General features: G+C 32.4%; 2 protein-coding genes across 4 annotated transcripts; both read left to right on the top strand.

The window, feature by feature from the left end:
• Positions 1,519-3,718, top strand: LOC109358616 (F-box/kelch-repeat protein At5g60570-like). The gene is made up of 4 exons (XM_019602947.1): positions 1,519-1,666; positions 1,901-1,984; positions 2,230-3,526; positions 3,558-3,718. The coding sequence occupies exon 3, from the start codon at positions 2,286-2,288 to the stop codon at positions 3,450-3,452; it is 1,167 nt and encodes a 388-aa protein (XP_019458492.1). The 5' UTR covers positions 1,519-1,666; positions 1,901-1,984; positions 2,230-2,285; the 3' UTR covers positions 3,453-3,526; positions 3,558-3,718.
• LOC109358675 (4-hydroxy-3-methylbut-2-en-1-yl diphosphate synthase (ferredoxin), chloroplastic-like) lies at positions 8,182-14,046 on the top strand. Of its 3 annotated transcripts, XM_019603050.1 has the most exons (22): positions 8,182-8,218; positions 8,256-8,284; positions 8,343-8,355; positions 8,536-8,763; positions 9,459-9,616; positions 9,749-9,855; positions 9,936-10,036; positions 10,138-10,214; positions 10,491-10,610; positions 10,700-10,930; positions 11,026-11,142; positions 11,238-11,312; positions 11,428-11,505; positions 11,630-11,689; positions 11,773-11,835; positions 11,962-12,106; positions 12,381-12,519; positions 12,682-12,759; positions 12,829-12,988; positions 13,067-13,165; positions 13,475-13,579; positions 13,718-14,046. In XM_019603050.1, the coding sequence occupies exons 4-22, from the start codon at positions 8,547-8,549 to the stop codon at positions 13,817-13,819; spliced, it is 2,232 nt and encodes a 743-aa protein (XP_019458595.1). In that variant the 5' UTR covers positions 8,182-8,218; positions 8,256-8,284; positions 8,343-8,355; positions 8,536-8,546; the 3' UTR covers positions 13,820-14,046. The 3 variants fall into 3 exon arrangements, with proteins under 3 accessions (XP_019458595.1, XP_019458594.1, XP_019458596.1); XM_019603049.1 differs by lacking the exon at positions 8,182-8,218 and having other exon boundaries at positions 8,225-8,355; XM_019603051.1 differs by lacking the exons at positions 8,182-8,218; positions 8,256-8,284; positions 8,343-8,355 and adding an exon at positions 8,394-8,414.

The raw sequence follows: 14,224 nt of genomic DNA on the forward strand, positions 1-14,224 counted from the left end.
AACAAACTTTATTTGTCCCAACTTCACATAGAATCACCCCTAAGTTAAAATGACAAATTTTGTGAAGCTAACTCATTTTTATAAATTTAAAAATCATGTGATTCAATATTAATTATTTACCATGTCCTTTTTATAAGATCGTCTTCAAAATTTCATTTCAATCTTTTGTATATGACTATTTCGAATCTTAATTGATTTTATTGCCAAAAGCACCCTTACATTAATTAATTATAACGATAAAGTTATTATTTAATTGATTGGAAAGGTAAATTGAATGGATTTAATTAAGAATAACTTTGGAAACCACGTTTAATTATTGACATACTCGTAGATATAATTATCTTTCTTAATTTCCGATACTATTTAAAATAGTCTTCACAATTAACAGTAACAGTCTTCAAGAAAGTAACAATTACCTTACATTGTAAAAAATATATTGGTGACTTATATAAATTGAATCTTTAACTTTTTATTAATTAGATATTTTCAATGAGATTTATATCAATATATTAATGTCTTGTTTTTGTATTACTAAGAATATATTTTTATCTATTATGTGATGAATTCATATATTTTGAGATGTATGACTGCTTTTCCTAAATCAACCTCTTGTGTGTACCATATATGCATTTTTAATGTGAGTCATTAGGAGATGAAAGAGATTTTTTTATGTGCAAGTGATGAAGTTAAATTTGATTTAAGAAATATACTAATATTATAACTATTTCAAATGTTTCTACAGTAAAAAAAACAAAATATTATAACTATACTAACTTTTTGAAATGTATCTACAGTAAAAAAACAAAATATACTAATATTATTTTAACTAGTTCATTTGCAAATACTTAAAACAAGAAAAACCGAAAGCAATATGTCATTTATCTTTTCAATATAATTTATTTTTCATGAATCTTCAATTAATGGCTGTCTTCATGCCTTCTACATCGTCCTTGTTTCGAACCAAATACAAGTTGTTTAAATTTGCATGAACATGCAATTTATGTCTTTATATTTAATTGTGTATGAAATTGAAAGTTGATAAATTATATTATACTGTTAAAATTTATATGTGGAGTTTGCTAGAATTCAAAATGAAATAAAGTCACTTCAATAATTATTATTATTATTATTGAATCAACCATTTTCATATTTTCCATTAATAATATTGTTGTTGTTATTTTATTTTCCTAATAAGTACATTCCCTAATTAAAGTTGTTTTCAACATTCTTAAAAGCACAACAAAAAGGAGGAAAAGGAGTATATAAAAAAGAGGGGAGTATTTACTTATTCCAAGAGTAAGTCTTTTAAGCTTACTCCATATTATAGTCTAGAGAAACTTAATAGTTAAGATCTATGGATTAACTCAAACCATTGAATTTTCCTAGAATTGATACCTAGGATGTGGAGTAAGTGGACCCATGTACTGTAAAAAAAAAAGATGGTGGATAAAATGAGAATACACAAAAATATAGGGTCATAGAAGCAAAAATAAGAAGAATGTGATGAGTTACATTTATAAATTACCTTATATGATATAACTGAGTCATTCTCTGTCCATAGTTGCAAGTTATCTCTATCTAACCCCACTTCGCCGTTTTCCGGCAACAACATGCTTTCACAACCACCCTCTTTCTGAGATCTCACAACCCTTCTCTCTGTTTCCAGGTTCAATCCACATTTATTCTTCCATTTCTCAACAATCAAAATCATTTTTTTCTGTTAAAAATTATAAAAAATATTGATTTGGATCCGAATCTGCTTGTTACTGTTCCTTCAGTTGGATCATTGAAGACCCTTTTGCTCAAAGTTTATTTTTTTATTGTAATTTTACAGTTTCAAGCAAGTTAATTCGTTTTTGGTTCTGCTCAGTGTTCTTTTCTCGTTCTCTTGAATTTGCAGATGATGATGATGATGGTGATTCTGTCTATGTAGCTGGGAATCATACAACCTGTGATTGCATATGTTTTGAATCTGGGTCTACTGGTACTGAAATCTTACCTCTTTCTCTTTCTTTTCAGCAGATATTATGGTTTTCCACTTTATGAACAAATTGTGAGGATTCACTTTAAATTGAATTGGACCTTTTTATGTATAAGGTGATTATAGATTAGTTCTTAAATTGATGGGAAAGAATAGATAGAGTTTGGTTGCATGTCAACACTGTTTTAAAAGAATAAATGATTGAAGGAATTGTCAAATAATGGTGGTCTTTGCTTCTGCCTTTCTAGGTTGCCTTTTTCTGTATGCTATGTTTTTTTTGGGGTTGTAGTGAAGATTCCTTGTCATGGCAAAGAAAGCATGTTTGGATTTTTCTTCCTCCGAGGACGATGAAGAGAGAATGAATAACTTTCTGGAAATGAATAGAAGGGAAGGAGTGAATGATGGTTTTTCTAGACATAGGCCAAATGATTCACTTCTACCTGGTCTTGTTGATGATGTCGCACTGAATTGTCTTGCTTGGGTTAGTAGATCTGATTACGCTTCACTGTCATGTATAAATAAAAGGTACAATAAGCTGATTAATAGCGGGTATCTATTTGGGTTGAGGAAACAATTGGGAGCTTTGGAGCAATTTGTTTATTTGGTTTGTGATCCAAGAGGGTGGGAGGCGTTTGATCCCAAGTTAAATAGATGGATAACATTGCCTAAGATGCCCTGTGACGAGTGTTTCAACCATGCAGACAAAGAGTCCTTGGCCGTAGGCTGTGAACTTTTGGTTTTTGGTCGGGAGTTGATGGAGTTTGCTATTTGGAAATATAACTTGATTCGCCGTGGTTGGGTGAAGTGCCAGGGGATGAACCGATCTCGCTGTTTGTTTGGATCAAGCAGTCTTGGTTCAATTGCTATTGTTGCCGGTGGCAGTGATGGATTTGGAAAAGTTCTAAAATCGGCAGAGCTTTATGACTCTTCTTCAGGTTCATGGGAATTGTTGCCAAACATGCACACACCACGTAGATTGTGCTCTGGTTTTTTTATGGACGGCAAATTCTACGTGATAGGCGGGATGTCAAGTCCAACTGTTTCATTAACTTGTGGGGAGGAATACGATCTTAGCACAAGAACTTGGCAGAAAATAGAGGGTATGTATCCATATGTAAACGGCGCTTCTCAGGCGCCCCCACTTGTAGCGGTCGTGGATAATCAGTTATATGCAGTTGAGCATCTAACTAACATGGTGAGGAAATATGATAAGGAGAAGAACACCTGGAGTGAATTGGGAAGGCTTCCGGTCCGTGCTGATTCTTCTAACGGCTGGGGTCTTGCTTTCAAGGCCTGTGGAGAGAAACTTCTGGTTGTAGGCGGACAAAGGGCTCCGGAAGGTGAAGCTATTGTGCTGAATTCTTGGTGTCCTAAGTCGGGAGTCAATAATGGCACCATAGATTGGCAGGTACTTGGTGTGAAGGAGCATGTTGGGGTGTTTGTATACAATTGTGCTGTTATGTGTTGTTGAGATACTTTTTAGATTGACTCAGAAGAAGATGCTGGTATCTACAATCTGACTTATCCTTCAATTGTGCTTTCATGTTCAATCTACTCAGAATTTGGTTTCTTCCTCTGGATGTATTTCTCACTTTCTTTATCCATAATTTTAAATTGCTTTTGAGATCGCTGAGTAGGCTTACACAAATATGTCACATTATCTTAGCAAATTATGTAAACCAATAAATCAAGGAGTTTATTGTTTAATACTTTGATGCTTGATTCTTCACTTCTTCAGTCCTCTAGTGTATACCATGTTTGTCAAAAAAATTGTCCATTATTTATGCTTAGAGAATCATCATATGTGTGTTTCAGAGTTTAGTTTTTGTGGGTTGTGTGATGTAACTTATGTACTCAATGAAGTTGAACAATAGAAATTGCTTCCTATATTTGTCTACCAATCTTAGATTGTGAACATGAGTAAAAACAAAGTTATCAACTTATTTGAAATCATTTTGTTCATGTTAACTTTTGGTGTTTATTAAAATGAGGTCCCCTCACATGTATTAGTGCACCTTGTCCATGCTTCTAGGTGTAGTTACTAGATGAAGAAGGTTATGTTTTCATATTCCTATTTATGATTAGTATACACTTTATGAACAACATCACCTAAAAATGATTTCTCTTATTTAATAAGGAAGGTTAATTGGGACCATTCTTTAGTACCCTATTAGATTCCTTTCTCCACTTCATTTGTCCTTGGTTGTATTTGACCTAGAGATTAGTGGTTTAACGTTTGTATTCTCCAACTAACTTTAGGCATTTACCATCACAATCATTGAAGTTTATTTATATAAAGTTCAGTTTGCCATTTGAGTCACATGTCATGGTTATAATACAAAGTTTTTTTATATTCAACACAATGTGTAATTACTATATATATCTTTTTCCTTATAGTGTATGCCAGCATGAGTTAGGGAATGGGATTCATTTTATTCTCATAAATGATTGAGAATGGAATCTTTCTGACTATACTATTGCTTTAACTTGAATTTAATCCACCCTGTCTTTTACTATTTTTTTTGACAAAGACTATTCACTCACCCAATTTTTTATTTGAATTATTACAATGCGCTAGTGAATAGGTTACTTACTGTTTTTGAAAGTGTGAGATCAGCATTTCCCAAATTTGGAAAGTGTTTTTTTTTGCACAATTTCCTATTATTTGTCTTGAAGTGATAGGAGGAGGAGGAATATATAAATAGATTTGTTAGGATATAAAAATAAAATCTAAACATTTAAATAAGTTTTACAAATAATAAAACATGCTCTTGATCTAATGATATATAACATATCAATCGAAATGGATAAAGAGTTTAATATATGAAAATGTAAGAAATTTTATATTGTGCATATCTCCTTCTAACATAAAATCGGATCTAAATTTAATAGACTGTATGTTAACTAGAAGTTGGTGAAATTAATCTTTTGAAAAATGAAAACATTTTAATTGTCCAATAATTTTATAGAGATCGTGTATTACTAAGGGTATCTTTTACCTTTTTTAGTTTAAAAAAATAATCCATATTAGGGTGTGTGGTTGCTCCTCCCAACAAGTGTCGTTTTTAAGAATTGAATTCTTGACCTTTTGGTGATGCTGTATATTTAGCGGAGCCTTACACCAATACACTAACGCATTGTTTGGTCACTTATAAGTGGTTTGTTAGACATGTTAGTGTTAGAAATTTAGAACATAATTGAACAAAACATTTGGGTTCTAATTTGATCATTGGATGTTTATGTTGGATTTTTAATAAATAACAAGTTACCTTAAAAAATAATATATCTCTTGAAAGGTGATATATATAGTTCTTTCATGGTAACAAAACATGAGACTATAAAGTGGAAAGTTTTGCTTCCACTAAAAAGGGTAGAACAAACACAAACAATATAATGAAACATCTCGGTCCTGAAGTAGCATTTGGTAAAGAGATAGAACTAGATGTTTTGTTTTAACTCATTAGACAATTCTAATCCTAAGTTGAAAGAAATCACATGAAGATATATATAATCTGGAAAATTCTTCTGTTGAAAATTACATTTATCTTGAATTGCATGAACTCTTAAGTTATGCCTCATATTTGAACCACCTTTGATTACTTAGACCCCTAATTATAATTGGACCACCTTTGATTACTTGGACTACTTTTGAAATTTGATTTGTTGAAAGACACTGTTTTTTTTTTAATTTAGATTCTATTATACAAATTATGCTTTGTTTGGTGCATAGTGTTTCTACATGTTTCACTCTTTGACCCACACGCATGCTGCAAGATTGAGACTGTTAGGTTTAAAAAGCTGAATGATGTATAGTTCTATTTATACAAATTTGGACAATTTTCCCTTTATGATATTTGGGTGAAGTGGGTATGCCAATATGCTAAAAGCCCATACGGCCTAGTGTCCCATCAGTCCACACCCAGATGAAAGGCTTTTGAAAATTAAAGTAAAAATTGAACAGCACGATACACTTGTTGGGAGAGGTAGCCACGAATCCCGAAAGAGATTAATTCATTATCTGTAAGAGGATACTCTTGTGATACCAACAAAAAAAATTATAAGTCCTCTTTTTCGTAATAATAAAGTTGTTACTCAATAATCACGAAGTCACAAGTTGAAGTACTGGAAATAGTTTTTTTACTTGTAAGAATAAAATTATGTACATTTATCCTCTCCAAACTCATTATATATTGAGTTAGGTATACCTCCACGGATAAAGATCTCCTGTACTCATTGATGTCCTTAATGATGTACCAAACCAAAAAATGTATTACTTAATTAGAATTTTTTATAAAAATTATAAATTAATATTTTATATTATTTCGGAAAATATTATTGATTAAGGATATAAAGATATAGTTTTTTTGGGACAGAAGATCCTTATCCACACCTCCAGCACCCATCTTCCAATGCTGGTTTTGATGTAAGTTGCAACTAAAGCATTATTGCTATATACTAGCCTAATTTATTTCATGAGTGATTGTAGGGATCAAACCACAAAGTAGAAGTACCATATGCAAAATTATGATAACAATATAGACTGAAATCTTACATAAATTGTAATTTATATCTTTTTCGGGGACTCCACTTTTTATCTTATAATGATAGATTTTTGTAGGCCTTATATAATGTGAAAATAAGGGGAAGGAAATCGGAAAAGAAGAAGGGTATTGTGGGGTTTAATTTTTTTAATCATATTATAATTTATGTTTTCTAACTTAATCAATTCAACTATGGTTATTAATACTTTATCAATTATCAAATAATATAGTGATATATGTTTAGTAGTTCATTAATTAAGCCATGTATCATTAATATTTAAATGATAAATACTTATATTTACACTATTTATGAAAATAAAATATATAATATAATGGTAGATCATGTTTTAGAATTACAAAAAATTTATTGATCGTGTGTTTATTCTTGCAGAACACTTATGATAAAAATTTGGCCACTTTTACAAATTTTTATAGTTTTAAATAAAAATTAACTGATATAATTTAAATGAAAATGAGATAGTATAACTAGTTTTGACAAACATTAACAATTTTGACAGATAAAATTGTATGAGTGATAATTGTTAAGGTAATGGAATGAGATTTGATTTTTCTAGTTCAACAATGTGTAATCAACTACCCCAGGAAAGTTAGGAATCCTTTGCATTTTCATTACCAATAATATAAAAATATTTAATTAATGTCTCAAAAGCTCAAATTTTATTCAATATTAAATGAATTAATTATACCACTATTGAATTATTGCCACGTTTTCTCTAATTAATGAAAATAGTAATTATTCAATATAAATATAAAAAATAAAGTATTAGGATATTTTCTTGAAAAAATATTAATTACTTTAATAAAAAGTAGTATATACTATTATTCTATGATGTATTAATAAATTAAAATATTTAAATTTAGAAGAAAAAAATGTTAATCAAGTATTCTAAAACACTTACTAAAGAATACTAATACTAAATAGTTTTTTACTTAAAAACAATGTAACTCTCACTTATTTCATATCTTAGTAATCAATTCTCAAAAAATTTAATGGTTTAAATCTACTTATTATTTTGCACTATTAAATTTTTCTAGAAATTTTGTTTATCTAGCATTGTATCCTACATTGTCATAAAACGATTATAATTAGAATAGACATTAGAATATTCTAGTCAAAACGTATTTTTTTTACATTATATTTAACATCTTCAATAATTATACTGATTTATTTACATCACTTTTAAGGTGATTATTAAAATTGACAAATAAAATCAAATAATTAATGAGTTGATATTCATCCTAAATATATCCTCAAATAATTTGTTAACCACATTTCTTTTTTATATATAATAAGTTGGATATATAAATAAATGATTTAATATCAATGTACTAAAAATGTTTTTTATACTAAAAGCATATTCTCTATCATTTTCATATTAATTAACATTCTTGAGTCTTACCCGATTGATCCACTAAGTGTATAAAATTCTCAGTCAAACAAATGTTACATTATTAATGACTTAATAACTCTTCTTTAAAAACAAGTTAATAGTTTTGTACTTGCATATAGGTTGAAAATGTCATCTCATTTTATCTTAAAAATAAAATATCAAATCATGTTAACTTTTTATTTTTATTTTGAATACTTACCTTTCCATTAGTATAGAAATACCGACTCATTATTAATTATTATTGTATGGCTGCTACTAACAAAGGATAAATATTGGTTTAGAAGGTGAGGAAAGTGTTCCTTACAAAGCAAAGTGAAGAAGAAGAAGAAGGAGTGAGGTTAATTCTGTAAATAATCAGAGGCAGAGTCCTCTGTTTTTGTTCTATATACCATTACCTTCTTCTCCCTTTTCTCTCTCTCAGGTAAACCAATTCTAACTTCATGTTCTTTGAATTCACACCATGTTCTTTGACCTTTGAATGTTGACTTTTGACCTTTGACTATTTCTCTTGATATCATTATATTTTGTTCTATTTCAACTTTTTATTTGTATGCTACTGTTGCCATTGATTTTTGAAATTTGCAATCTTTGTTTGATTAAGGTGCTTCAAAAATGGCTGCAACTGCAAGAGCTGTGCCATCTTTGTTTTCAACCATCAACACAAGGGATTCCAATTATGGGTTTGCAAAAAGTATGGATTTTGTGAGAGTTTGTGATTTGAAGAGAGTGAAATATGGGAAGACAAAGGTTTTAGTTATCAGGAACTCTTCAAATCCTGCTCAGGATATTGCTCAACTTCAACCTGCATCACAAGGAAGCACACTTTTGGGTATATTATATTATCATATCCCTTTTCTTATCTTTCATGTTCTTCCTTCATCTATTATTTGTATGCCATTTGTTTTAGCTTTTTTTTCATACAAAAATGTGATTTTTTTTAAAAATCAATTTTGATGTTTGTATGCTTGTTTGGTTGGACTTCAGTTAAAAACCTTTAACTGAAGAAAAAAAGCTAAAACTTAGCTCTTAGGAGAAATTATATTTTCAGCTTCTCACAAAAAAATTATTCGCAAAAGGCTTATGAATCATTTGTTACCCTTAACAAATGTGTCCTTTGTTTGATTGAGCTTTTGTCAAAAATGCAGAAGCTTAAAAAACTGAAATTCAGCTTTTTTGAGAAGCTATATTTTCTATAAAAAAAAAGCTTCTCTGAAAGAGGGGAGGGATGGTAAGAAATGTACTTTGTTTAATAGTATGTAGCCCAAAGCAAAACAGCTTCTTATTTACATAAAAGATACAATAAAAATCACCTTTTTAATATTTTTTAAAGCTTAAACAAATGGCTCTAACCCTCAATATTATTTTTTCATGTCAGTGTTTCTTAGACTTTAGCATTTTTTATTTGTCCCACAATTTTTCATTCCTAAATGGCATCTCTAATTATTGTTTAGGTGTTATTTTTGCTGCACTGGTTATTTACTTGCTTTACTTTCACCTGATGCATGGGTAACAATGTAAATGTAGTTCCTAGGCAAAAGTATTGTGAATCATTAAACCAAACTATTAGGAGGAAAACAAGGACAGTGATGGTTGGTGATGTGTCTCTTGGTAGTGAGCATCCTATAAGAATTCAGACAATGACTACAACCGATACAAAGGATGTAGCTGGAACAGTTGAACAGGTTATACGATTGCTCTTCTGCGCTACTAATAATTCAAGCTTCTGTTCAGTGTACACCGATGGGCTACTTCGACTGTATCTATATTAATTTGACTGATCGATTTATGTTTATTTATCTTCTGTCTATTGGCAGGTAATGAAAGTAGCTGATAGAGGAGCTGATATTGTTCGGATAACAGTTCAAGGGAAGAAAGAAGCTGATGCATGTTTTGAGATTAAAAACACCCTTGTGCAGAAAAAGTAAGTTTAATTATTGTGAGCTATATTGGATACGGTTGATGCTGTAAGCCCATGTTGTTTATGTTTCCAACCTTGTCCAGCTACAACATACCATTGGTGGCTGATATTCATTTTGCCCCGGCTGTCGCTTTGCGAGTTGCTGAATGCTTTGACAAGATTCGTGTCAACCCTGGCAATTTTGGTATCATACTTTCGTTAATTCAGTAGTCTTCTTTTTCCTTTTATTTTTTGACGTATTGGCTTGTATTCTGAATCCATGATGCCAATGATGGTATTTTACAGCTGATAGACGGGCTCAATTTGAACAATTAGAGTACACCGAAGAAGATTACCAGAAAGAGCTTGAGCATATTGAACAGGTTAAACCTCCCATCTGTTGTTTTATCTCTCAAATTTTGGTGAAAGGATTGCCGTACCCTACTTTGAGTACTTTAATTTAAGGCCACTCATATCTATCATACATGCATCCTTAGTCTTTACCGAGGACATCGGGACAATTTTAGTATTGCATAAATGTTGCTTAAAAATTATAAAGGAATTGGAAGCTTGTGTTTTTCTTTTCAATTCCAGTAAGAATTTATATCACAACTGAAATACGAACTTATTAACCTTTTTTAAGCTTTATTAAATGCCAGGTTTTCACACCATTGGTTGAAAAATGTAAGAAATATGGAAGAGCAATGCGCATTGGGACAAATCATGGTAGTCTTTCAGATCGTATAATGAGCTATTATGGAGATTCTCCTAGGGGAATGGTAAGCAGGCAATTATTCCCCCTCTCCTACTGCAATGTATGTGGCCCCAAAGAGAATTGTCCTTATTACTAAGCTATGTGATTGAACAGGTTGAATCTGCTTTTGAATTTGCAAGGATATGCCGAAAGTTGGACTTTCACAATTTTGTTTTCTCTATGAAAGCGAGCAACCCAGTTATCATGGTCCAGGCATATCGCTTACTTGTAGCTGAAATGTATGTCCAAGGCTGGGATTATCCGTTGCACCTGGGAGTTACTGAAGCTGGAGAAGGTGAGGATGGGAGGATGAAGTCGGCAATTGGAATTGGAACTCTTCTTCAGGTACGCATATGATGATTGATTGCATATAAAATGGAAATATTCATCCAGATGTTTATAATTCATTGCATGCATGTTGGTGATATGCTGTTTATCAGGATGGATTGGGCGATACAATTAGGGTTTCTCTCACAGAACCACCCGAGGAGGAGATAGATCCTTGCCGAAGGTTGGCAAACCTTGGAATGAGAGCATCTGAACTTCAGAAAGGGGCAGTATGATTCAAAACAGAATTTTATTTCACATGGCTAAACTGTATAAAGTCTAACATTCTCAAATACTGAGAACTTACTTCTGATGCCTCCATCAGGCACCTTTTGAAGAAAAGCATAGACATTATTTTGACTTCCAGCGGCGTTCCGGTCAATTGCCAGTGCAAAAAGAGGTTAAACTATTACATGTTTAGACTACTTAACCAAATATATACCAAACATCCACACATACAATTTCCTTCTTTTGCACCATCCATACTTACACGTGAACTCTCTATCTTAGTACAGGGTGAGGAGGTGGATTACAGAGGTGCTTTGCACCGGGATGGTTCTGTTCTCATGTCAGTTTCCTTGAATCAGTTAGAGGTAAAAATTTGGGACCTCTTCTGTTTGTCTGGCTATATGTCTCTAAAAGTCTATCTGTTTACGTGCGTCACATTTGAATGCTCTTGAAGAAAAAAAATCTGAGACTCCCCCCTGATTTTTACAGAATCCGGAGCTGCTATACAAGTCACTTGCTGCCAAACTCGCTATTGGCATGCCATTTAAGGTCTCTGTTGCTTTATTCTGTTGGATGAATGTCTTGTGCATTTAAATAAGAAGTTATTGACATAGTAGTCCCTTTATATTTAGGATCTGGCTACGGTAGATTCAATCTTGTTGCGGGAACTTCCTCCAGTAAATGATGCTAATTCTGTAAGATAGTTTAGAAGCATCTGCTTGTTCTGCTTCATTAGCCATCGAATTATTTCTGCATTATAATTTATTGCATTGGTTGAATGATTTTCTTTTCCTCTTTCCAATTTTGGGTACTGTGATCAGCGGCTAGCTCTCAAAAGACTGATAGATATAAGTATGGGGGTTATAACTCCTTTGTCGGAGCAGCTAACAAAGCCATTACCCAATGCCATAGTTCTGGTGAACCTCAAGGAACTATCTACTGGAGCTTATAAGCTTTTGCCACAAGGTGCTGCTCAATCTGAGTTTTATCTTTTGATAGATTCTAAATAAATTACATGGACATTCCTTCAGATTCAATTACATCACACAAACCTTTTTTTCAAAATTACATAGATCCCCTTACTTTGAATGCTTTCAAATGCTAAAGGGGGTCTATGATTTTTAAAATTACGAGATGGTCCATGGAAATTTTTTAAAATGTGTAATTTACTCTGATAATTTATTTCCCCCACCCCCTTCATTGTTCGTGTTTGATCTTATATGAACTGGTGATCCATTAGGCACACGCTTAGCTGTGTCGGTACGAGGTGATGAGCCTTATGGAGAACTAGAAATTCTCAAAGGTGTTGATGCTACTATGATTCTCCATGACCTGCCATACACAGAAGAGAATGTTAGTAGGGTTCATGCAGCAAGGAGGTGAGAATGTTGCTCATGATTAGTTATTTGTTGTAAACAATCTTCCAACATCGAAGCAATCAGTATCTTCTTGACCTTGCTTGTTGAAATTTTCTGAGTTGCATCTATAAAACTAATCATTACTTGAATTCTTATACTCTTTATATCTTTTATTGACATCAGGCTATTTGAGTACCTATCAGACAATTCTCTGAACTTTCCGGTCATTCACCACATTCATTTTCCAACCGGGATTGGCAGGTAACTCAATTTGTCGTATTTGTTGATTAAGATGCAATATTAGTGAAACCTAATTCATTCCACTTGCAGGGACGACTTAGTGATTGGTGCCGGTACTAATGCTGGAGCCCTTCTGGTTGATGGGCTTGGAGATGGTCTTCTTTTAGAAGCCCCAGACCAGGAATTTGAATTTCTAAGAAATACATCTTTTAATTTGCTGCAAGGCTGCAGAATGAGAAATACAAAGACGGTATGTAGAAGCATAGACAAGACATAGATTGAATTATAAAAACAAAGTTCTTATTGATAATCCTAACAAGTGTTGCAGGAGTATGTGTCATGCCCATCTTGTGGAAGAACATTGTTCGATCTTCAAGAAATAAGTGCAGAAATTCGGGAGAAGACATCACACCTGCCTGGTGTTTCGGTAATCAACTAATTCTTATATATTTGTAACCATGCATTATAGTTTATTGTAGTGGAATATATTGACCGCCTTTCAAGGTTGACTTAAATACCAGTGCATCCTCTTGTTTCAAGAATTAATAGACCCTCCCTTGGGGTTTATATTATCACTACACTTGTGATATTGAAATTACACTGACCTCCCCTAAATGGGAGGTGAGTGTAACTTCCAAGACAAGAGACTGTATGGCATAATTAAACCAAACCTTGACAGAAATCGATGTAATTTCCCTAATTTTATCTATGTTATATTTATTTTCTCCGGCATCAGATTGCAATCATGGGATGCATTGTGAATGGACCGGGGGAGATGGCTGACGCGGACTTTGGTTATGTGGGAGGTAATCCCGGAAAGATTGACCTCTATGTTGGGAAGGTAACATGTCCTGTACTTCATGCCCAAAATTACTCAGACTTAACTACCTGTAAAAGAAGAAGAAAAAAACTTGTTTCTAATTTTCTATATGCTTAATGAACCTTGAAAGTAAGTTGTGTTTTACAATTATTATTACAGACCGTGGTGAAGCGTGGAATTGCAATGGAGCATGCAACCAATGCCTTGATTGATCTAATAAAAGAGAATGGACGTTGGGTAGAGCCTCCTGCAGAGGAGTAGAAGCAACACTTCAATACTATGACCCAATGGTAATCTAGGTTGATCACTGTTCTGTTGTATATGACTTTATGTAATGTAGTAGAAGCATTGAGAGTTTTGGAAAAAGGCCTAATTTTTCATTTAAGAAAGGTCCCAATTAAAGGTAGGGGTGGAGAACTATACAGAATAAATGTACTTGTTTGCTTCCATCATTAATAAAATCATCAAGAATAATAATACAGGATTAATTTTATGATCCTATCAGGTGAAGTTGTATTTGCAACTACAACCTTATCATTTGAACTAGTTTTGTCAAATACTAGAGTATAAGCTATATGTCTATGATTCGTAAGAGGAGTTTCAATCATTGGCTTATAAATAGATTCCATACAATAAAAGTATACAACACTATCCATCATGGAAGAT

This window comes from Lupinus angustifolius, chromosome LG10 (genome assembly GCF_001865875.1).
Source record: "Lupinus angustifolius cultivar Tanjil chromosome LG10, LupAngTanjil_v1.0, whole genome shotgun sequence".
Lineage (NCBI taxonomy): Eukaryota > Viridiplantae > Streptophyta > Magnoliopsida > Fabales > Fabaceae > Lupinus > Lupinus angustifolius.

Excerpts from the sequence above, each read along its gene's own strand:
- LOC109358616 (XM_019602947.1), top strand. The coding sequence starts at position 2,286 with ATGGCAAAGAAAGCATGTTTGGATTTTTCTTCCTCCGAGGACGATGAA.
- LOC109358675 (XM_019603050.1), top strand. The coding sequence starts at position 8,547 with ATGGCTGCAACTGCAAGAGCTGTGCCATCTTTGTTTTCAACCATCAAC. Across the intron at positions 11,836-11,961 it reads CAGTAAATGATGCTAATTCT|CGGCTAGCTCTCAAAAGACT; the intron begins GTAAGATAGTTT and ends TACTGTGATCAG. Across the intron at positions 13,166-13,474 it reads CACACCTGCCTGGTGTTTCG|ATTGCAATCATGGGATGCAT; the intron begins GTAATCAACTAA and ends CTCCGGCATCAG.